Raw genomic sequence first — 23,748 nt, forward strand, 5'->3', positions numbered from 1 at the left:
GTTCTATGAACCTTCAACATATATTCACGCGACTGTAGTTTGTTTTACAAAATGTGATGATACCGCACACATTGTTCTGTAGCTTGCCTTTTGTTTTTTGGGGCCACATGTGTGGCATATGGAAGTTCCTGGGCTAGGGGTCAAATCAGAGCTACAGCTGCCAGCCTACACCACCACCACAACAACGCCAGATCCGAGCCATGTTTGGAACCTAAACCACCACTCACCGCAACAACGGATCCTTAACCCATTGAGCGAGGCCAGGACTTGAACCCGCATCCTCATGGTTAATAGCTGGGTTTGTTGCTGCTGAGCCACAATAGGAACTTTTTTTTTTAATGACCACACCCGTGGCGTAGGAATGTTCCTGGGCCAGAGGTTGAATCTGATATGTGACTGTGACCTAAGCTGCAGCTGTGGCAATGCTGGAACCTTTAATGCTCTACGTCGGGCTGGGAATCAAAACTGTACCTTGCAGCTCCGGGAACTTCTGAGCTGCTGCAGTTGGCTTCTTAACCCACTGAGCCACAATGAGAACTTTTATCTATCAACGATAACGTAGTATGAGAGTTCCCCAGTGACCTAGTGGTTCGGGATCCAGTGTTGTCACTGCTGTGGTGAGGGTTTGATCCCTGGCCTGGGAGCTCCCACATGCCGTGGCTTGGCTCCCCAAAAACAATGCAGCATGGACATCTCCCATGATCGTTCTGATACTTTTCCAGGCTGTAGCGTATTCTATCGAGTGGCTGGCTCCGTTGTCCTCTATTTAACTCGTTGCCTGTTAGTGGACCTTTATGTGTCCCACACACTGAAAGCTTTTGAAGGTTGGGGCTCACACCTTAGGATTTTTGTACTTCTCTACTGCTTTTAGCTGGGGGCTGGCACATAGTTGGTGCTAGGAACTCCCAAACTGTCTTTGATATAACTGTATAAGCTCAGATCCCACATTGCTGTGGCTGTGGCATAGGCTGGCAGCTATAGCTCCAATTCGACCCCTAGCCTGCAAACCTCCATATGCTGTGGGTATGGCCCTAAAAAGGTTAAAAAAAAAAAAGAAAAATCACTGGGCTTAACCTGCCAAATTGCTTCTCCCAAAGTTCATTAATCCCATTATAAATCTGTGATAATATTGAGCTTGTACAGTTGCATCAAAGACAGTTTGGGAGTTCCTTGGTTAAGGATCCAGTGTTGTCGCTGCTGTGGCTTGGGTCAGTGCCGTGGCACCGTTTCAATCCCTGCTCCAGGAACTTCTGCAGGCTGTAGACGTGGCCAAAAAAAAAAAAAAGAGTTAGTCTGTTGACGTTAAAACCATGAAATATATATCTATATATACATTTACGCTGTCTTTTTTAAACATAGTATTTAGATTTCGCCGAATTTGAAGACACCTTGAAAACATTTTCAAAAGAATGCAAAATAAAAGGAAAACCATTACCTAAATCAGCATGTGGCTCTTTAAGGGACTCCAAACCATTGATAATCCAGGTAACATTTTTCCTTTATTTCTGCAGATCATCAAGATGCTATGAGCTTGTAAAAATGCTGTCATTAGAGAATGTTGGAGTCATTTCTGGGGACCTGGGCAGGGTGCCTCATTAGACTGCGATCTTCAGATCTCTGCACCCGGCCTAGGAAATGGGTGGCAGCACAAGAGCTTTCACATCCATCTCTGGGGAAGAAGGGAAAGGAAACCATGCGATGCCTAGAAACTGAGATAAATGTCCCCACATGGTGGCATTTTAGGTTATTAGTTCTAGGTGCCGGGGACACAGTGATGAACAGAACAAAATGAACCCTCTGCCCTCGTGGAGCTTGCATTCTTGTTTGGGGAGGCTGGAGGGAGCAGGGAGCAAGTCCTATGCAAGGCAGCATCCTTTTACTAGACACGGAAACAGAGTCTGCCCTTAACTTGAAAGACTTTGAAACTTTCTGATTGTCACAAGTGTGTCTTTTCTGCTCACGCAATAACTAGCTGTGCCCCGCCATTGTAGATGGCCCCCAAAAATACCCAGAACTGTGACTTAGGAACTTTCCCCAAGTGTCGGTGCCACAAAGGGGGAGCTTCCCGAAGCACAGCACCATTCTGTAAGAAAGTGTGTGTGTGTGTGTGTTTATCGGTGACTGTTGGTGATGTGTAAACTTTCTGATCTTGGTAATTCCGATTTTGATCCTGTTTTACGTTCAAGAAGTTAATAATATCTTGTGAGCCCATGAGTTGTAACCCGGGACTGTTTCATGTATAGATATTGTTATTATTATTATTTTTGTAATTTTCTTGGGCCACTCTCGCGGCATATGGAGGTTCCCAGGCTAAGGGTCCCATCGGAGCTGTAGCTGCCGAGCTACACCAGAGCCACAGCAATGCAGGATCCGAGCCGTGTCTGCGACCTACACCATAGCTCATGGCAATGAAGGATCCCTAACCCACTGAGCAAGGGCAGGGATCGAACCCGCAACCTCATGGTTCCTAGTCGGATTCGTTAGCCGCTGAACCACGACGGGAACTCCCATATTATTTTAAATGCAGGGACCGCTTCCAGGTACCGAATGATCCATAAATTGGGATTATAAGGGCACAGAAAAGGCTTGTGGTCCCAGGTCTGCAGATGTAGAATGTAGGGTAAACTGTCGCTGGGCCGTTTGATATTCGAGTTGTGAACTTTGCCAAGCCACGTCGAGAAAATACCTGGACTCCACGCTTTAAAAGACCCACAGAGCCTGTGCTCGCCTCCTTCGCACGGTCACTGGACCTCTCTCGAGGGAGACCCCTCTGCAGAGTGGCTGGCAGGGTTTGCTCAGAGGTCCGGGGAGGTGGGCCCGGGGCAGGCCGGGTCCCCGCAGCACAGCCCCTGGGAGGCCCCCCTTCACCTGTGGATCAGTCAGTAACAAGAAAGGGGGAATCTGCTGGCCAGGTTCCCCTAAATTCTTCCAGAGGTGGCAGTGCTTGGCTGCCCGTGCTTCATGTTGGCGCCCACCCTGCCCCGCAGTTGCGGGCCGGCTCCCTATCACCGTTTCCGTGGCCGAGAAACAGAAAGCAGCCAGTTTTGAAAAAGAGAGAATTTCATGGTAGGGCTTATTTTGAAAAATTCTGAATTCCTTTCCAATGTATGGCAGTCCCTTCCAGAGTAAGGCAGTCCTCTGTGCCAGTCGTTCTGAGTCACGGGACACGGAGAACACTCCGTCAGACGCACCCTGGGACAGTCCTTATGAATGAAATGTCTTTGACTTTAAGGATCACTGAACACCGGAACATTGCTCTCTGTACCTTTCCACTTTATCATGTTAAAAAGTTTGATTATGAAAAACTAGACTGTATAACCTAAAAGACAATTTCACAGAAAAAAAAGTAAAACCATTCAAAAAGAGTAGAAAAAAAATGGTCCCCAAATAATGGTGGCACATACTGGTGCTGGGTAGGGGAACTGGTCTGTCTATAGAAAATCCCATCTAAGAAGTACTTTTGGAGTTGAGCACAAAATGTAGTTCTGAGTACTTTGGGCATCTGGTGCCAAAAGGAAAACAATACAAGCTGTGTTGGTTTTCAATTATTGGGAAGTTCTTTCGATTCTGCCTTATATCAAAATCTGCAAAATCTGGAGTTCCCATTGTGGCTTAGTGATTAACGACCCCAACTAGGAACTATGGGGCTGCAGGTTTGCTCCCTGGCCTCACCCAGTGGGTTAAGGATCCTGCGTTGCCGTGAGCTGTGGTGTAGGTCGCAGACTTGGCTCGGATCCCGCGTTGCTGTGGCTGTGGTGTAGGCCGGCAGGTATAGCTCCGATTAGACCCCATAGCCTGGACACCTCCATATGCCATAGGTGTGGCCCTAAAAAGACAAAAAAAAAAAAAAATCTGCAAAATCATGCAGCAAATGATGTGTCAGTTATCATCCGTCTTGTGAGACAAGTGACATAGTAACTGCCTCCTCCTTTCTCCAGAATTCTCTATTTCCGCCCTGCATGATGAGTGGGGAAGCTGGCCCTGCCCCATGTAGTCAGACCCGCACGGCTCCGAGGCTGGATCGGTGCCGGCCTGGGCCGCCTCCTCCATCTCGAGCTGAGGCCTCCTTGTCTCTGGAACTGGAGGGCCTGGGCTGGGGTCCGAGCTTGGTTCCCACAGTGTCCTCTCTGCCAGACATGCGGGCACATGACAGCACCCACCTGCCAGGCCTGGGACTGACCGCTGAGGGTGGATGAGCTCCCAGCCACTCAGGGAGTTGGCAGTCATGCTCTCAGCAAGTTTCCGTAGGTATGAGGTTCATTCTGCCGAGGTCTGGCCGGGCTCTGGGTCTGGCCTGTTCTCATCATTTCTGTGCTGTAATTCCAAAGGGCGACTTCATAGTATTCATGCGCCCTCGAGTCTCTGGCCTCAGTCTTCGGCCTGTGCCTGATTCCTTCCATTTCAGAGACTTTAAATGTTGCATCTATTCTTTGATGCTCAGATTGGATATTGCAAAGGGGCGGGAAAGCAGAGTTGGTCTGCAGGAATCTCAGCCTGAATGGTTTGAAGCCCGCTGGGTCTCTGCAAAGGAGACTCAGCGATGGCGCGTAGAAGGGCGTCCAGGGTATTGGGAGGGTGCGAGAACCTGGGGGGTGGACGAGGGGCATCCCTTCCGTGCGGGCTTCAGTCTGATGTCTTCTCCCCAGAAGGACCTCCTGGCTGCCTTCGACAGTGGAGACCAGAGGGAGTTCTTCGATTTGTGGGAGGAGCACATTCCCCGTTCCATCCGAGACGGTGACTCCCTCGCCCAGAAGTTGGAATTCTACCTCCACATCCATTTCGCCATCTACCTTCTGAAACACTCCGTAGGGAGACCTGTAGGTTTACCGTGTCGCGTGGGTTGGTCCAAATGGCGTGTGAAAGGAGAACGTTAGCTATGATGTTTTCCAAATGAGCATTCGTTTAGTCTTTTTTTTTTTGCTTTTTAGGGCCGTACCTAAATGGAGGTTCCCAGGCTAGGGGTTGAATCAGAGCTGTAGCTGCTGGACTACACCACAACCGCAGCAATGCCAGATCTGAGCCTCGCCTGTGTCCTACACTGTAGCTCACGGCAACGCTAGATCCCCGACCCACTGAGCGAAGCCAGGGATCGAACCTGCATCCTCATGGATACTGGATGGATCGTTTCCGCTGAGCCACAACGGGATCTCCTCGGTTTAGTCTTGTGGACATTTTTTATATTGCTTCTAAGGCGTCTTCTGTCCTGATGAATGATTTTTTTAAAAAAAATCTCATTCCCAGCAGTGTATTTGCTAACTTACATGGGAAATTAATTTTCATTTCTGTGACGAAATGAAAATGGTCAACATTTTCCTGAATACCTCAAGTTTTTGAAAACTCAGCAAAACGAAGTTGCTCTGGTCACTTAAAGTACACACACGTGGGGAGCTCCCCAGGGGTCTAGGGGTTAAGATTCAGTGCTTGCACTGCTGCGGCCCAGGTTCAGTCCCTGCCCTGGAAACTGACATCCCACAGCAAGCTGCTGAACATTGCGACCAAAAAAAAGAAAGAAAAAGTTTAACGAAAATACATACATGTGTAGCTAAGCGAATACGTACGGAGACCACGTTTTCGACCACATATTACAAGATAAATTTAAGCTCAAATAGTGGAAAACTGGCATGTCCATTTGAGTAACGAGTTGACTTTAGCCGCTGCAGTCTTCCTGCAGGTGTGGGGCTGGCGATGGGACGAGGAGAGGGAGCAGCGGCACCTGCTTTGGCGGGTGAACCAGGGGCTCAGGGGGAGGGACAGAAGGGGAGCAGGCCAGGCTGACATTGGACCATGTGCCTTTGTTTCGGGGCTCCTCCATGCTGGGTTACTGTTCTGAGGATCTCTGTTCACTTTTTAAAACATCAGGGCCACGGGAGGGGTTGGTGGTGGAGGGGGCAGCTTTACAGCGTGGTGGCACATCACTGAGCCACTGAGTTCCTTACGATGGACTCACATAGGGGTCATCATGGGAGATTTGCATTTTTTTTATTTTACTTTTATTTTCTCATTTTTCCATTTTGCTGTAAGATAAAAAAAAAGCAACACATTTTTAAAGTCTAGTGGTCAGAAGGGGGCTTCACGGTGGCGGCGAAATGAGCTGCATTAACGAGAAGAACGGGCTTGGCCTGGGTACGGCTGTGTGGGACGGACCAGGTGAGGCCAGGGTGGACCTTCTTGTTGAGGCCCAGGAGGAAATGGGAACCCCGAAGGGGACGTGACTTACCCTGGATTACACGCGGACGGTGTGGAGCAGGCGAAGTCAGTTCTTGGCGTAATAAAGAAAAGGAATAATGATAGGAAAACTTCTGTTTCAAAACATGACTCCCCTGTAACTTATGGGACATTCCCACTGTGGCTCAATGGGTTAAGGACCCAACGTTGTCTCTGTAAGGATTCAGGTTGGATCCCTTGGTGGGTTACGGATCCGGTGTTGCCTCAAGCTATGGCCTAAGTCAGAGATGCAGCTCTGATTTGACCCTTGGCCCAGGAACTTGCACATGCCACAGGTGCAGTGGTAAAAAGAAAAAAAAAAATTGTAAGGAAATTTGGAATGCAGGCAAATATTAATTTATGCGATCTGAAATACAAAAACCCATATACCTATCTGGGAGTTCCTGTCATGGCTCAGTGGTTAACGAACCCAACTAGCATCCATGAGGACGCAGGTTTGATCCCTGTCCTTGCTCAGTGGGTTAAGGATCCAGTGTTGCCGTGAGCTGTGGCAAAGGTAGCAAACTTAGCTCAGATCCCACATTGCTGTGGCTGTGGTGAAGGCCAGCGGCTACAGCTCTGATTCGACCCCTAGCCTGGGAACCTCCATGTGCTGCCAGGATGGCACTAAAAAACAGAAACAAACAAAAACCCATGTGCCTATCTGATAGTGGGGAATTGGTTAAATAAATTATGAGAGTCCCACAAGATGAGGTTTGGTCCTGCCATTAAGAATAATGTTTTGGAGTTCCCGTCATGGCGCAGTGGTTAACGAATCTGACTAGGAACCATGAGGTTGCAGGTTCGATCCCTGGCCTTGCTCAGTGGGTTAAGGATCCAGCGTTGCCGTGAGCTGTGGTGTAGCTTGCAGACTCGGCTCGGATCCCGAGTTGCTATGGCTCTGGCGTAGGCCGGTGGCTACAGATCTGATTAGACCCCTAGCCTGGGAACCTCCATATGCCGCAGGAGCGGCCCTAGAAAAGGCAAAAAGACAAAAAAAAAAATAATGTTTTGGAGTTCCCATCGTGGCGCAGTGGTTAATGAATCCGACTAGGAACCATGAGGTTGTGGGTTCGATCCCTGGCCTTGCTCAGTGAGTTAAGGATCCGGTGTTGCTGTGAGCTGTGGTGTAGGTCACAGATGCAGCTCGGATCCCGCATTGCTGTGGCTCTGGTGTAGGCTGGTGGCTACAGCTCCAATTCGACCCCCAGCCTGGGAACCTCCATATGCTGCAGTGTGGCCATAAAAAAAACCAAAATAATAATAATAATAATAAAGTTTTTGAAGAATTTTAGGGATATGGAAAGTGGTGATAATTAAGTGAAAAGGCAGCATTTGAGCAGCGTATATACCTAGTTCTCTGATATTCCTGACAGTGGCACAAAGGGGTGAAATTGGGGGGAGGCGGGAGGTGACACTAGGATGATCAGGTACAGGACACAGGCCAGGCCAAATGCGGAGGATGCCAGCACCGGGGCTGGAACTGAAGGGGCCTCGGCGAGAGGCGGGTACACGGGCAGCAAGTAGGAGACCTCAGCCAAGATCCCCGCTTCTCCCCTCTGCCTCGTAGGACAAGGAGGAACTGGATGAGAGGATTTCCTATTTCAAAACCTACCTGGAGACCAAAGGGGCAGCGCTGAGCCAGACCACGGAGTTCCTCCCTTTCTATGCGCTGCCATTTGTTCCCAAGCCTGCGGCGCACCCCTCCTTCAAAGAGCTCTTCCAGGTGAGTGACAGCCTCTGAGTCTCCCAGCAGATCTCGGGCGGCGTTGTGTATGCTGATGGCTGCTGCATGATGCTGCAAAAACACTAAAACTTGGCTTAGGTTATTTTTTTAAAAGGGTGTGCAGATAACTTGCTTTAACAAACTTTTCTAGTGCCATAACATGGGAATTTTTGGTTGCACCCAGACCAGTTAACCCAGACTGACATAAATATTTTATAATATACTAACCTCCAAAATCATTCTGTGTAAACTTTTGCTGTACTGAAACGGTCATATCCTAATTTACCGTGCAGATTAGTAGTCCTAAAAAAAAAACCCAACACACTAGGCTACTTTACGCAACACCGGCCGTGTATATTTTGATTTGTGCTAAAATTCTCACTTGCTTTTATATGATTACTTGCCTGTGTACTATATCATTTCTTCAGACTATTTGCCTCTAGCCCTTTTAATTGTTTTATTTCATTTTAGTTAACAGTGTAGCATAACTATAAATAAGATTTACCTATTAAGGTAATTTTTGTTGATTTACTAAAATTAATGTGTCCCACTGACAAGTTTATGGAACTGTACTTAGAGACAAATATTTTGATGTAAATAGATACTTTTTCTAAAGACCTCACACCCTTTGCAAGACTTTGTATGGCACTTACTCCCTGCATCAAACAGCAGGTACAGTTCTTCTTCCAAAGCCGGAACGTTTCAGTTTCTGCTCTAATTCACTAAAGGAAATTTTATCACTCCTGAGTAGTGGCTGCTCAACAGAAGGTCAGGTGGTTGACGGATGTCCTCAGAGCCAGCTTGTTGCAGAGTATTACAGTTGAATGCTGTGCTTGGGGTTTTTCTGGGCCATCCCCAAATTATTTTATTTATTTATTTGTCTTTTTAGGGCCGCACTCTCGGCATATGGAGGTTCCCAGGCTAGGGGTCTAATCAGAGCTGTAGCCACCGGCCTACACCACAGCCACAGCAACGTGGGATCGGAGCTGCATCTGCCACCTACACCACAGCTCATGGCAACGCCGGATCCGTAACCCACTGAACAAGGCCAGGGATCGAACCCAAGTCCTCACAGATACTAGTTGGGTTCGTTAACTGCTGAGCCACAATGGGAACTCTGTGTCTGTTTGTTTGTTTATTTATTTATTTATTTGGCTGCACCCGTGGCATATGGAAGTTCCCAGGCCACAGATTGAATCTGAGCCACAGCTTCGACCCTATGCCATAGCCGTAGCAACACCAGGTCCTTAACCTACTATGCCGTTGTGGGAACTCCATGAGATAAATAATTTGTTTTTAAGGAACATATCAAACTAACAGTATGTGATAATGCTAGACATGATGGAGTATTTGAGACAGATAACAGCTTCTTTCTTTTCCCTTACGAGGTTTGTGGAAGTGAGTCTCTTTCTTCTGGAGCCTTTTACAAACTTAGTGATAGTTGTGTATACTTCCTAGCACCACCTATGCCTAAACTGTACTGAATTGCTTTTGGTAGTCAACCCGATGAGGTTACCTGTCATGCTCGTGTTTAAATCACGTGAAATATTCAAATCCCATACAGGGTTGTTTTTTCCCTGTTTACAAAAGTACTCTGTTCTTTGCTCCTCCTGTGGGCTCTTGAATTTTCTATAAATGAACTGATCAGATGTACTAACACCTGCTTTTTACAGCATCACACCCCTGGCAAGACATCTTGCTTCTGATTTCGGTGACCGTGGCAGAGTTATTTAACCCTAAAAAGGCCACAGCTTGACAATGTGTATTGGCATTTAATGATTGGTGCTTTTCTGTTTTTCGTTTTTGTTTTTTGTTTTTTGTTTTTTTCCTTTTCTTTCAGGATTCTTGGTCTCCAGAATTAAAGCTGAAGTTGGAAAAGTTCCTGGCTTTAATATTTAAGGCCAGTAACATGCCAAAGCTTTTCACATTATATGTATCCTTTTGAACCAAGTGGAGACCAGCTCTGGCGTTAGGACAGTGCCCTGGCCGGGGCAGCCTCAGCGGGGAAGATGGTAGCAGTGGTGCTTTCATACTTCAAAGTGGGCGAAGCATTAATGGGAGCACATGCCAAGACCACGAAAGGTTTGACCTCTGTGGTGTTGGGTGTCTGAGACTTGGCTAGGGTCTTATTTTCATGTCGTGTGCCTAGCTGCTGTCTGAGTAGGAGAAAAAAAGTCTGTCTTCTTGGAGAAGAACTTTTTGGAAGAACTGGCCCTTTGCAGAAGATCTGTCCCTTTTAAGGCCTGGAGACCAGGGCAAGTGGACAAGTCATGTATACCTTATTCAAACTGGGACTTTGAGAAAAGCAGCTTTCCTGATGTATCATTGATACACCATGAAATTTACCCCGGGGAAGCATATTATTTAATGATTTTTAGCAAATGCATAGAATTGTGCAGCCATCGCCACAATCTAATTTAAATAGGGACGCTTTTGAGAGTAAAAGCGTCACTGACTGGACAGAAGAGCAGGCAGCAGGTAGAAATGGAGCCTGTCCCAAGAAGAGTGGGCCCCGTCTCCCCCCCCCCCCCCCCCCCCCCCCGAGGGAGGCTGATTTCCCAGAGCTTGTTAGTCTTTTTTTTTTTTTTTTGGTCTTTTGTCTTTCTGCCTTTTCTAGGACCACTCCCGCGGCATATGGAGGTTCCCAGGCTAGGGGTCCAATCGGAGCTGTAGCCGCCAGCCTACCCCAGAGCCACAGCAATGGAGGATCCAAGCCTCGTCTGCAACCTACACCACAGCTCGTGGCAACGCAAGATCCTTAACCTACTGAGCAAGGCCAGGGATCAAACCCTCAACCTCATGGTTCCTAGTCGGATTCGTTAACCACTGCGCCACCAAGGGAACTCCGAGCTTGTTAGTCTTTAAAGATGCTCATCTCCTTTTGTTCTGAACAAGAATCTCTCAAAAGTTATTTCACAACAAGAATATAGCATTTTGAATTATAAAGCTAGGGTTTGTTTTGTTTAACTTAATTTAAAAAATAACCTACTTTGCTGCATAATACATTCTGCTTCCTTTCTAATTCCAAAGCACTGGTCTCTCTTTTCCTGACTGAACTCCTCTGTCCCTGGGATTTTGTGACACATTTCTTCTGCTTCAGCTTCCTGAGCCTTCAGTGGCTCCTGGTTGCTTGAATTCAACACCTCAGCCTCATGCTGAGACTGTCCGCAGTCAGGCTGAATACAGCTCTTCTCTCTGCAATTTTTTCTTTCTTTTTTTTTTTTTGGATGCACTCTTGTCATGGAGAAGTTCCCAGGCCAGGGATTGAACTCGCGCCATAGCAGCAACTCGAGCCACACCAGTGACAACGCCAGATCCTTAACCCACTGAACCACCAGGGAGCTCCTTCTCTCTGCTCTTATATCCTTAAGGTTTTCTTCAAATACTTCCCTCTGCCCATATACCATTATGTTTGCATATCCAGTTCTTTTTTCCTTCTTAGAGGTCCACATAGAACAACAGTTTTCAGTGAAATTAAGACTTTCCCAACCTGGCTTATGATTATTTTAATACTCTTAAAAAGCATTTCTTAAAAGTAGTGGGTACCAGGGAGTTCCCTGGCGGCCTATCACTTAAGGATCTGGCCTTGTCACTGCTGTGGCTCTAGTTACACCTGTGGCGTGGGTTGGATCCCTGGCTTGGGAACTTCCGCATGCTGTGGGCACAGCCAAAAAAAAGTAATGGGTACCAATAAAGACTCTTAATAAAAGAAATTATTTACATAGTAAATCATATTAGTTACATTAATAATAGCACCCGCTTCATAGAAATAATATGAGGATTGAGTTCATACATGAAAAACTTGCTTAAAATGGTCTAACACATAGTAAGCATTTGATAACTGTTAGCTGTTAGTGTTATAGTTTACAAATACTTGTCAACTTTTATCCTCTTCAACGTGCCTTGAAGCAAATACACCAAAATATAGCAGGTCACTGTAAACATCATTCCTTTCTCTTCTTCGTCACGTGGAGATATTTGGAGTTCAGTTCAACACATATATTAGGTTGAAGATTGTGCTGGGAATTAGGGATCCAAAGAAAAGGCTAAGACATCGTTTAAGGTCTTAACCCAAGTTGGAGTTCTGAACCGTAAAGTGGGCGTCTGTGGGGCAGACAGCCTGAAGGATCGGCCTTCCAGGTGGAGGGAACAGCTCGTACAGTGTGTTTGGGAAACCATGAAGAATTCAGTGTTACTGGCGTAGAAGGATTGAGCTAGAGAAAGACAGACTAGACAGAGGCCAGCAAAGGAAGCTTCCTGTGAGACCCCGTAAGTAACGAGGGGCCTTTGAAGCGTTTTAAGGAGGACAACATGCTCACGTTTACATTTAAAAAAAATCGCTCGGGAGTTCCCGTCGTGGCGCAGTGGTTAACGAATCCTACTAGGAACCATGAGGCTGCAGGTTCAATCCCTGGCCTTGATCAGTGGGTTAAGGATCTGTTGTTGCTGTGAGCTGTGGTGTAGGTCGCAGATGCAGCTTGGATCTGGCGTTGTTGTGGCTCTGGCGTAGGCTGATGGCTACAGCTCCAATTGGACCCCTGGCCTGGGAACCTCCATATGCTGCAGGTGTGGCCCTAAAAAGCAAAAAAAAAAAAAAAAAAAAGATAATAATAAAATAAATCACTCTTCTTTTATTCCTGGTTATAATACTGATCATATTCCTTATAGAATATTTGGAAAGGATAAAAATGCATTTATATACACACATATACCCCAAAGTATATAACGTTTGTCATAAATAAGGATAGATACTCATTTGTGTTTGTGTACTTTTAAATATTTTTATCAAATGAAGAGCGCATTTTCTCGTGTCTTTAAATATTCTTCAAAAATAGGTTATTTCCTTGAAAGTTTCAATAGTGAATTATCATATGATCCAGCATTTCCACTCCTAGCTGTGTACTCCAGAGAAATGAAAACACCTGTCTACACAGCAGCTTGTACCTGCGTGATCACAGTAGTATTATTTAAAATAGCCCCAAAGTGCCAAAACCCAGATGTGCCTCAGCTGGTGAATGCATGAACAAAACGTGGCACATCCACTCGGGGGACTATTATTTGGCAATACAAGTGAATGAGTTACTGATCTGTGCTACAACGTTGATGAGTCTTGAAAACTTTGTAGTAAATGAAAGACGCCAGACACAAAAGGTACTTACTGTCTGATTCCATTTGTGTGAAAAGGCCATGAGAGGCAAGTTCATAGAGCACAGATTAGATTAGCGGCTGCCTAGGGCTGGGAGAGGGGTGAGCGTGGGGGTGGCTGCCAATGGGCTTCTTTTGTTGGGTGATGAGAACGTTCCCCAACTGATTGTAGCAATGGTTGCACAATTCTATGAATAGACTGAAAATCACTGAAATGTTCACTTTACGTGGGTGGGTCATCTCACATGGGAATTACAGCTCAGGAAAGCTGTTACCCCCCAAATGAAGAAAACCCAAATAAGCCAGGGGAACACCTCGCCTTCAGCCACAAGGCCAGATGTGAGGGAGCCGAGGTTCAAACCCGGGAATCAGGCACCAGAGTCTGTGGACATAGCTGCTGTCCTGGGCTGTTTTCAATCTCAGTCTCAATCTCCTTGGGCTAAGGTTTTTGCATTGAAATTGCAGAGTTAAAGGGTTTGAATTCAGATTTGCATTTTGAGTCCAACATTTTGGTAGCTGTGGGGAAGGTTTTGAAGGGCTAAGGAGGCCAGGTAGGGGGCTGTTGGCTGTGCAGAGCAGTGCCTGAGATGGAGAGAGGAGCGTTTGTTTGAGAATGTGGCATCCAAGTATCAAGAAATGTCTCGGCTATTTAGAGCAGTATTAAGAAGCCCTCTTCTTGGGAGTTCCCTTTGTGGCTCAGTGGTTAATGAATCCACCTAGGAACCATGAGGTTGTGGGTTCGATCCCTGGCCTTGCTCAGTGGGTCAAGGATCCAGCATTGCTGTGAGCTGTGGTGTAGGTCGAAGACGTGGTTCGGATCCCCAGTTGCTGTGGCTCTGGTGTAGGCCAGTGGCTACGGCTCCGATTGGACCCCTAGCCTGGGAACCTCCATATGCTGCGGGAGCAGCCCTAGAAAAGACAAAAAAAAAAAGCACCCTTCTCTATCCTGAGATTTCTTTTTCATTTTCTTTCTTTTTTTTTTTTTTAACCACACTGAGGTTCTTTCTCAGATTGGCCAACACAGTGCGAGATGTTTTTGAGCACATCTGCTGAAAGCCAGCCTGTTTTCCTCAACTTCTTTTCATCCCAGAAGGAGAATGGACAAAGCAACAAAGGTAAATCCTCTAGATTAACATGTTGTCAGTAAGAACTTTGCCAAGTCGAGTTTTAAGTAATGAAATGGAGAGAATTCCCCGGACTTGGCAGACGAAGGCTTTAAAAATCTAAATATTTAGGACATGCTTTGCAGTCGTCTGCATTCCTTGAGGCCCACTGTTCAGGGTGGCTGGTATCCTTACGTGCTTTGTCTTGTGTGTCAGGTAACTGGGTCATGGAGAAATGAAGCGAAGCCAAGCAGATGCCAGAGCCATGTAACTACGGTAGCTGCAAGAAGACAGAGGAGCGTGGGCGGGGAGAGACTTATTTATTTTAGCATCTTTCACTTCTACCTTGAATAGTCTAACAAGGTCTTGCTTCTCTCAGGAGCAGTGTGAAGGGACCCATTCTTATAAAGCAGTTCCATCTTTTACATTCAAAGTAGGACTTTCCATCTTAAGTTTTTAGCATCAGATGATGGTTTTCCGTGACTAGTAATTTTTACCAGACCCATTCATTTCCCAGAAAGGTGAGAAAAACTGTAGTTAACGTGAAATCAGCAGCCACGGTTGGGGTCCTTCGAGGGAGTTTTATCTTTGATGCCACATTATGAAAACCGCTTGCATTATTCTGCTGGAAAGGACGTGCGAGGTGCCTTTGATCGCCGTTGAGGGCATGATCCTCCATTCCCAGCAGGTGGAGTTTTACTCCATGAAATAGCACATTCACCCTTTTCACAGTCCTGTTAGACAGGCTTTCAAAACTTTCTGCCATTGTTTTTGTTTCCTTTTAGAGAATTAAAGTTTCTTTCTTTTTTTTTTTTTTTGTCTTTTTAGGGCTGCACCTGCGGCATATGGAGGTTCCCAGGCTAGGGGTCAACTCGGAGCTGTAGCTGCCAGCCTGCACCACGGCCACAGCAACTCAGGATCTGAGCTGCATCTGCCACCTACACCACAGCTCACAGCAACGCCGGATCCTCAACCCACTGAGCAAGGCCAGGGATCAAACCTGCGTCCTCATGGATGCTAGTCAGATTTGTTGACCACTGAACCACGACGGGAACTCCCGAGAATTAAAGTTTTCTGAAGAAAAGATGCATCCGTACATTATTTAACTCTTTGCTTTCTAGGGAGTTGACGGATGAGCAGAGCTCCAGGTTTGGGTCATGCGAGGGCCTCAGTAGCTTCAGCTCAAAAGAGTGGGAGTGTCTGTTCCCGCCCCTTGTAGCCTCATGTGTCTGCAGCCCAGCAGCTCTACACGTGGGCCACCCCTGCTGTAGCGCCATGGGGGCCCCTCCTGGAGGAGTAGGAGGGCTCAGAATCAGCTCCCTCAATCTGTGCCAGAACACGGAGGAGCAGGCTCTGGTGTGGCCTGGTGGGGTCCACGGGGAACACTGGGTGACTCTGCCCCAGCACAGTTACACCGAGGATGAGTCCCCAGGCCTGCAGCTCCTCAGGCCTGCTCCCTGCTGTGCTAGTACAGTGCTGGGCCTTGGCCAGCTTGGGTCCGGTGCCAGTATTCTCACGTTCAGCACGGTGGGAGTTCTTCATTTCAGCTGGGCACATGGATCTTGCCCAACAAGTCCTGGAAATGCTCCTTTGCCTCCCTATTTTTTTTTTTTTTCTTCTTTTGGCCATGCCCACGGTGTGCAGAAGTTCCCAGGCCAGAGATCAAACCCGCACCAAAGCAGTAACGCTGGATCCTTAACTGCTAGGCCACCAGGGAACTCCTGCCTCACTGTTTCTATTTCTCTTGCTGCCTAGCAAACCGCCTCAGACTTAGTGTCATAAAAGAACAATGTCTAGGAGTTCCTGTTGTGGCTCAGCTGAAATGGACCCAACTAGTATCCGTGAGGATTCAGGTTCAATCCCTAGCCTCGTTTGGTGGGTTAAGGATCTAGCGTTGCCGTGAGCTGTGGTGTAGGTCGCAGACACGGCTCAGATCTGGCGTGGCTGTGGCTGTGGTGTAGGCTGGCAGCTGTAGATCCGATTCGACCCCTAGCCTGGGAACTTCCATATGCCATGGGTGCGGCCCTAAAAAAGCAAAAAAAAAAAAAAGCACTGTCCATTTATTATTATTATTATTATCATCTTGCACGGCCTAGGAGTTGTGGGCTCACTTAGTTCTTCCTCGGGTGTCTGCCAGGTACACACAAAGCCAGGCAGAGCCATCTCCAAGGCTTCCTCCCCCATGTGCACAGGTCTGGTGGCTGGTGCTGGCTGTGGGCCGGGCTCTCAGCAAAGGCCCTAGACCAGAACACCCACGTGGACTCTCCATGCGGCTGGGGCTGCCTCAGGGACTGGCGGCTGGGTTCCCACCCAGGGTGGATGTCCCCAGAGGAGGCCGGTGGAAGCTGTGTCACCTTTTTCAAACCCGGTCTCTGAAGTAACTGTCATTTCTGCTGCATTCTTAGCACATTCCTGAGGCCAGCCTGCACTCAAAGGAAGGAGAGTTGCGGGCCACCCCTTGATGGGAAGGCGTGGAAAGACGTCGCCGTTGTTGCTTAAAACCACCCCCTTACCTGCGTCCTTTGGGTCCCAGAGAACTACCTTCCTTCCTTAACTGGATGTGTTTTGTCCTCGTTTGGATTTGGTCTTTGGACTCCTAGGCATCGGGGGCAGGAAGGCGGTGAGAAACGTCTCCCAGATTCCTGAGTTTCTGCCAGTCTCTGTCACCCCAGCATCCCCTGAAGTTTGGGGGGATGGCTTTTTGCTTGGAGCTAGTGATGCCTCTGATAAGCGGCCCAGTTTTGCAGACAAATAGACATGGGGCTGGGTGCAAGCAGAGGAGCTGTACTTTTCTACAGGCCTTTCATTTGGTGTTGAGCAAGGAGACTAGGGTTTTCGAGCCTTCTCTGGGTTTGTTTGGAACAGACTCTGCTGCGGACAGCCAAGCTGCATGTGGAACCACGTCTAGCAGGCATGGTGTGTGTCTGTGCAGGATAAACCCCTGAATGCAGTACTGCTGTGGAGATCAGGGATTAGCACCATAGGGCACTTGTGCCTGAGGCCCAGGCCCAGTGTCACGATAGCTAGTTGTCCCCACTTTGTCCCTCCTTCTAGTAGCTAAGGCTGTAATGACCACATGGCACAGACAAGCCCCCAGTTTAATTTAATCCTAGACCCAGGTGTTTTTGTTGTTTGGTTGTTTATGGCGGCACCTGCACCATATGGAAGTTCCAAGGCCAGGGATTGAATTCAAGCCGCAGCTGCGACCTCCACCAGAGCCGAAGCAACACTGGATTCTTAACCCACTGGCCGGGGCCGGGGATTGAACCCGCACCTCAGCAGCTACCTGACCTGCTGCAGAGGTGTTGCCAGATCCTTAACCGCAAACCCCAGGTGTCGTTTTTTAAATGGAAGTGTTGAAAAATATCATGTATCCTGAAAGGAAGATTTCATGGGTAAAGTGGGATTTCCAAGGGATGCTTTTGAAGAAGGTAAGAAGAGTATTTGGAGTGGCAAAGTCAAAAGGAATTATATTAAAAATGGTATTTAGGAGTTCCCCTCGTGGCTCAGTGGTTAACGAATCTGACTAGGAACCATGAGGTTGCGGGTTCGATCCCTGGCCTTGCTTAGTGGGCTAAGGATCTGGCATTGCGGTGAGCTGTGGTGTAGGTCGCAGATGCGGCTCGGATCCTGCGTTGCTGTGGCTCTGGCATAGGCCAGTGGCTACAGCTCCGATTTGACCCCTAGCCTGGGAACCTCCATATACCGTAGGAGCGGCCCAAGAAAATGGCAAAAAGAAAAAAATTAAAAAATTAAAAAATAAAAATAAATAAAAAATAAAAATAAAAATGGTATTTAGAATAAAAGCTTAGGTTGGCAGCTTGGACTGGCAGCATGTTGGATTGCTTCTTTCTTTCTTTTCTTTTTTTTTTTTTTTGTCTTTTAGGGCCGCACCTGCGGCACATGGAAGTTCCCAAGCTGGGGGTTTAATCGGAACTGCAGCTACCGATCTACACCACAGCCACAGCAATGCAGGATCTGAGCCGAGTCTGCGACCTACACTACAGCTCACAGCAGCACCAGATCCTTAACCCACTGAGCAGGGCCAGGGATTGAACCCTCGTCCTCATGGACCCTAGCTGAGTCCTATCAAGTTCGTTAACCACTGAACCAGGATGGGAACTCCTCGGATCGGTACTCTCACTCAGCCATCTAAAAGGGATATAGACATAGTATCTTTTAGCATTTTTGGCATTGATCAATTTGGCCCTTTCAGAAAATGGGGAGCTGATCATATTTCTAGAGTTCAGAGCTGTAAGTAGTGTTTTTGAAACTGGTGACCTACATTCCTAGTTATGAGCCTTCACTTTCTTCATCCAGTATTTGTGAATTATAATAGCAAAGAGCCAAATTATATCTGAACACAAAGATTGAGTGTATGATACTGCAGGGATAGAGTGACTCATTTTAGCTTTTTTTTTTTTTTAAACGTTTTGTTTTTCTTTGTCTTTTTAGGGCCAAACCCACAGCACATGGAGGTTCCCAGGCTAGGGGTCTAATCCGAGCTACAGCTGCCTGCCTACACCACAACCACAGCCACGCCAGTTGCGAGCTGAGTCTGCGACCTACACCACAGCTCACGGCACCGCCGGATCCTTAACCCACTGAGTGAGGCCAGTGATTGAACCCGAAACCTCTTGGTTCCTAGTCGGATTCGTTTCCACTGTGATACACGGGAACTCCAATTTTAGCTTTTTAACATAACCTAAAATTATGTATTTTAAAATGTATCTTCTTGAGCAGCCAAGGGGGCTCTAAAATTAAATCTCATCTACTCTTAGAAAAGGAGGCGGTGCATCTAAATGAAGTAGAAGTGTTTACAAGAGGAGAAACTGACTGCCTGACTGTGGGGACAATCTCCAACACTTTTGTTATTGTTTCATTTCATGCTGGGGTTACAGGAGAACTTTCTGTGACCTTCACTGGCATTCTTTTGGTTGTATATATCTTTTGTTTAAAATTTGGGTTGCAGTTCTTTGGACTTTTGCACAAGTTATGTCGGCAGCTTTAAAATATGAAGAGTCTCAATAAATTTCACTGCCAAGACTATGGCAGTTTCATTAAAATAACATGAAACAAGAAATCCCCATTAAACGTTGAGATCTTGCATGGCAAGGCATCTTGGCTTAGTTGTCCTTGTCTCATAAAACTTTGGATAGGGAAAAAAAGAGTCAAAGTTCTGTTTAATGCTCAGAAATAAAGTTGATATTTTGTGCTGGAACCCCAATAGCTTAGAGTAACGGCCAGGTCCTGTTTGTAGCCAGTTAAAGTGTCTGCAAGGTGAGAGCTCTGGATAGCAGGCTGTCTTTGCTAAATGACATATTTGAAATGGTCATGAATGTTTCAGCCCAGTTGCCTACTTTTTTTTTTTTTTTTTTTAGGCTGCACCTTCGGCATGTGGAAGTTCACGGGCTAGGGGAGGAATTGGAGCTGCAGGTAGGGCCTACACCACAGCCACAGCCACACCAGATCCAAGCCGCATGTGCAACCTGTGCTGCCACTTGTGGCAACACCGGATCCTTAACCCACTGAGCGAGGCCAGGGATCAAAACCACATGGCTGCTGGGTGGGTTCTTAACCCGCTTGAGCCACAATGGGAACTCCCCCAGTTTGCCTATTTCTCTCTTTCCTGTAGGCTTCTGGCAATTAGGTCTCTCCCCTCAGGTATACCATACTTTGATTTTTTTGTGAGTTTTTTTTTTTGTCTTTTTGCCTTTTCTGGGGCCGCTTCCCACGGCATATGGAGGTTCCCAGGCTAGGGGTCTAATCGGAGCTGTAGCTGCCCGCCTACGCCACAACCACAGCAATGCCAGATCTGAGGTGTCTCTGCGACCTACACCACAGCTCATGGCAACGCTGGATCCTTAACCCACTGAGCGAGGCCAGGGATCGAACCCGAAACCTTATGGTTCCCAGTCGGATTCGTTAACCACTGAGCCACGACAGGAACTCCGTGGTATGCCATGCTTTGAAATCGTCACGAATTTCAAGTCTGGGTTCCCAAGGCAAAAGCTCCACGTTGTTCCCTTACATTTCATCACAGGAGTTTTCCAAGGGGAAGAGGCTTTTTAACATGTTCCCCTTTTGAGAGGGACTGCTTCGGTGACATTGACGTTGATGGTTTGGGAGGTCACTTGACCCAGCTAATGGGTTTCGGTGTACTGCCGCTCGGTACACGCTGAGAACGGTCACACAGACCCTCTCGGATATTTGTTCCCGTAGAGTGGGGCTGTGGGTAATGTGTATAGTGCACATCGTTGGAAGGTCTTGTGTGTCATTTCGAGCTGTGTGCATATGAAAACGCTTAAGTGATACATAGTGTGGAAAGAAGGCAGTGACTCCTTCCCAGGAAAATAACAGGAGAAGATTGAGAAGTGGTTTCTAAGGCTGTTCCCCAGAGGTTCAAATGCTGGATGAAATTTATGCCAGATGACTTTTTAAAGTTATCTTTCAAAATTGAGATTTAATGGGTGTTAGATAGTGATAATAACAATAATTTATTATGTGATATTTGGGGGTTTAATAGTTAAAATATTTTACCTCTGCATATCAACAGTTTAAACCTGCACGTTTTCGAAGTACAGTTCAAATGTGGGCCGATCCTTCTAGCTGTTTGGGACACAAATTAGGAGGAATAGAAAACTTAGGACCTTGATTCTCAAACTTGTGGTCTGTGTCAGAGCCGTTTGGGGAGTTTCTTTACAATACGGATCATCAGCCTCTACAAAATCAGAGTTTCTGAGGGTGAGGCTGGATCATCTTTGTTTTTGGATGAGTCTGATATATTTCAGAGTTTGCATACCACTGCTTCAGGATGTCAGTTTTCTGGTACTTTTCAAGCTATCTACCAGCTTAGAAATACATGTAGGAAATCTTTGACTCCTTTCCGTGAAAGGAAATACTAATCATAGCTGCCACGTATGGGCAGCTGCTGCGGGCCAGCATGTGGCAGACACTTGGAGTATATTTGGTCATTTAGTCCTCACGGTCACCCTACGAGGTCGTTGTCGTTTCCCCCATTTTGTAGGTTAAGGAATGAGAAGCAGAGAAATTAAATATCCTGCCCCTGGTCACCCAGCGAGAAATTGGTAGGGTAGAGATTTGAACCCAGGTCTTTATAACTTTTTTTTTTGGTCTTTTTGCCTTTTCTAGGGCCGCACCCGTGGTATATGGAGGTTCCCAGGCTAGGGGTCTAATCAGAGCTACAGCTGCCGGCCTACGCCAGGGCCACAACAACTCGAGATCCGAGCCGCGCCTGCAAACTACACCACAGCTCACGGCAACGCCAGATCCCTAACCTACTGAGCAAGGCCAGGGATCGAACCTGCAACCTCATGGGTCCTAATCGGATCCGTTAACCACTGAGCCACAATGGGAACTCCCTTTATAACTTTTTAAAACGGAAGCATAGTTGGTTTACAATATTATATTAGTTTCAGGTGTACAATGTAACAATCCAATATTTTTATAGATGATACTTCAGTAAAGCTATTATAAAATTATGGCTATATTTGGTCTTTATAATTTTTAAAGTCTCTGTAACATGAAATGTGTTCTAAAATGAAGATTTAAAATATCACCTAGTGCCTGAATCAGCACAGTAGTGAGTGAACTGGGGTTTGGGATCAGTGCCATGTCTTTCCATCGAAAATGTAGTCCTGGAGTTCCCGTCGTGGCGCAGTGGTTAACGAATCTGACCAGGAACCATGAGGTTGCGGGTTCGGTCCCTGCCCTTGCTCAGTGGGTTGAGGATCTGGCGTTGCCGTGAGCTGTGGTGTAGGTTGCAGACGCGGCTCAGATCCCCTGTGGCTGTGGCTCTGGCGTAGGCCAGTGGCTACAGCTCCGACTGGACCCCTAGCCTGGGAACCTCCATATGCCACGGGAGCGGCCCAAGAAATAGCAAAAAGACAATAAATAAATAAATAAATAAATAAATAAATAAATAAATAAATAAATAAATAAATAAAATTGTAAAAAAGTTAATCTTTAAAAAAAAAGAAAAAAGAAAATGTAGTCTTTCAGGGAAGGGGAGAATAAGATGGGGCCAAGGCAGCATTGATACCAATGAAGGCTCTCATATTCCAGCTGTGCTCAGGTGACTTGGCCATCAAGTGCTGCCCATGGTGCCTGGCAGGTATTCCAAGGGGAAGGTATTCCAAGAAGAAACCTAGAACTTTCTAAGGCCGCCTGTTCTGAGGCCCAGAGGGGTGGCTTAGGCTTTATCAAACTGGCAGAATGAGCACCTGGAACCCTACCTAATTATGAATTCGAGTTTTCTCAGCATCAAACAGCCCTGATCTTTACATAGAATGAAGAACGGTCTTGTGGTCAAGGATTATCCCCTAGGCAACCTCATGGGGCACAAAGAGGAAGCCTTGGATGTGGTGCACCCATTTTGTGAGCTGATTATAGAAAGAAACGTTGAGTTTATTTCTTCTATAGAGAGAGAAGAACTAAAAGAAGTTGCAAGGGGTTCGGTCAAGGAAATAGATTTTATTACAAAAACCAGTGATGATTCAGTTGAACTACCAGGGTTATTCAATTACAACAATCAGCGTTTACAGAGCACTTTGTAATCAAGCGTGGCATGATGTAGAAGCAGAGTGTTAAACACAAAACATGTAGCGTCAAGTTCATCGTTACAGTAAAATATTCTGACAGCAGGCATGGTGCTTTCTTGAGGAGAATGTAATTATTTTTTTATTTTGCAGAGTTTTTTTAAACTTGTTGCCTTTTTGCTTTGTTTTAATATAAATATAAATCGCCTTCCTAGACATGTTGCAGCAGCTCCACCGGCAGCTGGTGGAAGCTGAGCGTCGGTCAATGACGTACCTGAAACGGTACAATAAGATCCAGGCGGACTACCACAACCTCATCGGAGTCACCGCGGAGCTGGTGGACTCTCTGGAGGCCACAGTCAGTGGCAAGATGGTAAGGAATCCCCCCTGGTTCGCGTGTCTTTTTGAGGTAAAGCTGTGTCATGGGTATGGACTATGTTGATCCCCAATTCCCAGCCACCCCAGCCAGCAAGCAGCCCCCAGCCCTGCTTCCAGAGCTTTCATGCAGCTGTGTATCCTGCAGCTGCATATCCTGCAGCTGTTTGTCTTGTAGCTGTGAATCCTGTAGCTGTGTCTCTTGCAGCTGTGAATCCTGCAGCTGTTTATCATGCTGCTAGAGGATTTCATCCATTTTTCCTGACACATTATCTACTGTGTATTTCTCTACCTCAGGGTCAGCAAAGAATAAATTGTCAACAGAAGAAAATATTATATGGTGGCGTAAAAACGAGGAGAAATACCCTGCTGGCAGATGGCCAGCTATAGATTCTCATATACTGATTTTGTATCCAGCTAGCTGTCTGAATTCTATTAATCTGATCGATTCTTTTGATGGATTATTTTATATTCTAGATTAGCAGTCATCATTTTCAAATGATATTTTTGTTTTGCTCTTTTCACTATATATCATGGCTTTTTTTTCCTCAGCCTGTTTGCTAAGACTCAGGGATGCTGTTGAGTAATGTGATCCTGGGCGTCTTTGTCTTATTTCTGGCTTTTTTTTTTTTTGCTG

The 23,748-nt window shown here is 46.6% G+C and overlaps 1 protein-coding gene across 2 annotated transcripts in view; it reads left to right on the top strand.

The window, feature by feature from the left end:
* Positions 1-23,748, top strand: part of ARMC9 (armadillo repeat containing 9) — a 172,089-nt gene that overhangs the window by 15,103 nt on the left and 133,238 nt on the right. The window contains exons 3-8 of one of the 2 annotated variants that reach the window (XM_047773747.1): positions 1,360-1,485; positions 4,650-4,817; positions 7,775-7,930; positions 9,771-9,863; positions 14,166-14,190; positions 22,952-23,109. In XM_047773747.1, the coding sequence (XP_047629703.1) occupies positions 1,360-1,485; positions 4,650-4,817; positions 7,775-7,930; positions 9,771-9,863; positions 14,166-14,190; positions 22,952-23,109 (726 nt within the window). Of the gene's footprint in view, positions 1-1,359; positions 1,486-4,646; positions 4,818-7,774; positions 7,931-9,770; positions 9,864-14,165; positions 14,191-22,951; positions 23,110-23,748 lie in introns of both variants that reach the window. The other variant, XM_047773746.1, reaches the window with a different exon arrangement.

Source organism: Phacochoerus africanus, chromosome 3, assembly GCF_016906955.1.
Source record: "Phacochoerus africanus isolate WHEZ1 chromosome 3, ROS_Pafr_v1, whole genome shotgun sequence".
Classification (NCBI taxonomy): Eukaryota; Metazoa; Chordata; class Mammalia; order Artiodactyla; family Suidae; genus Phacochoerus; species Phacochoerus africanus.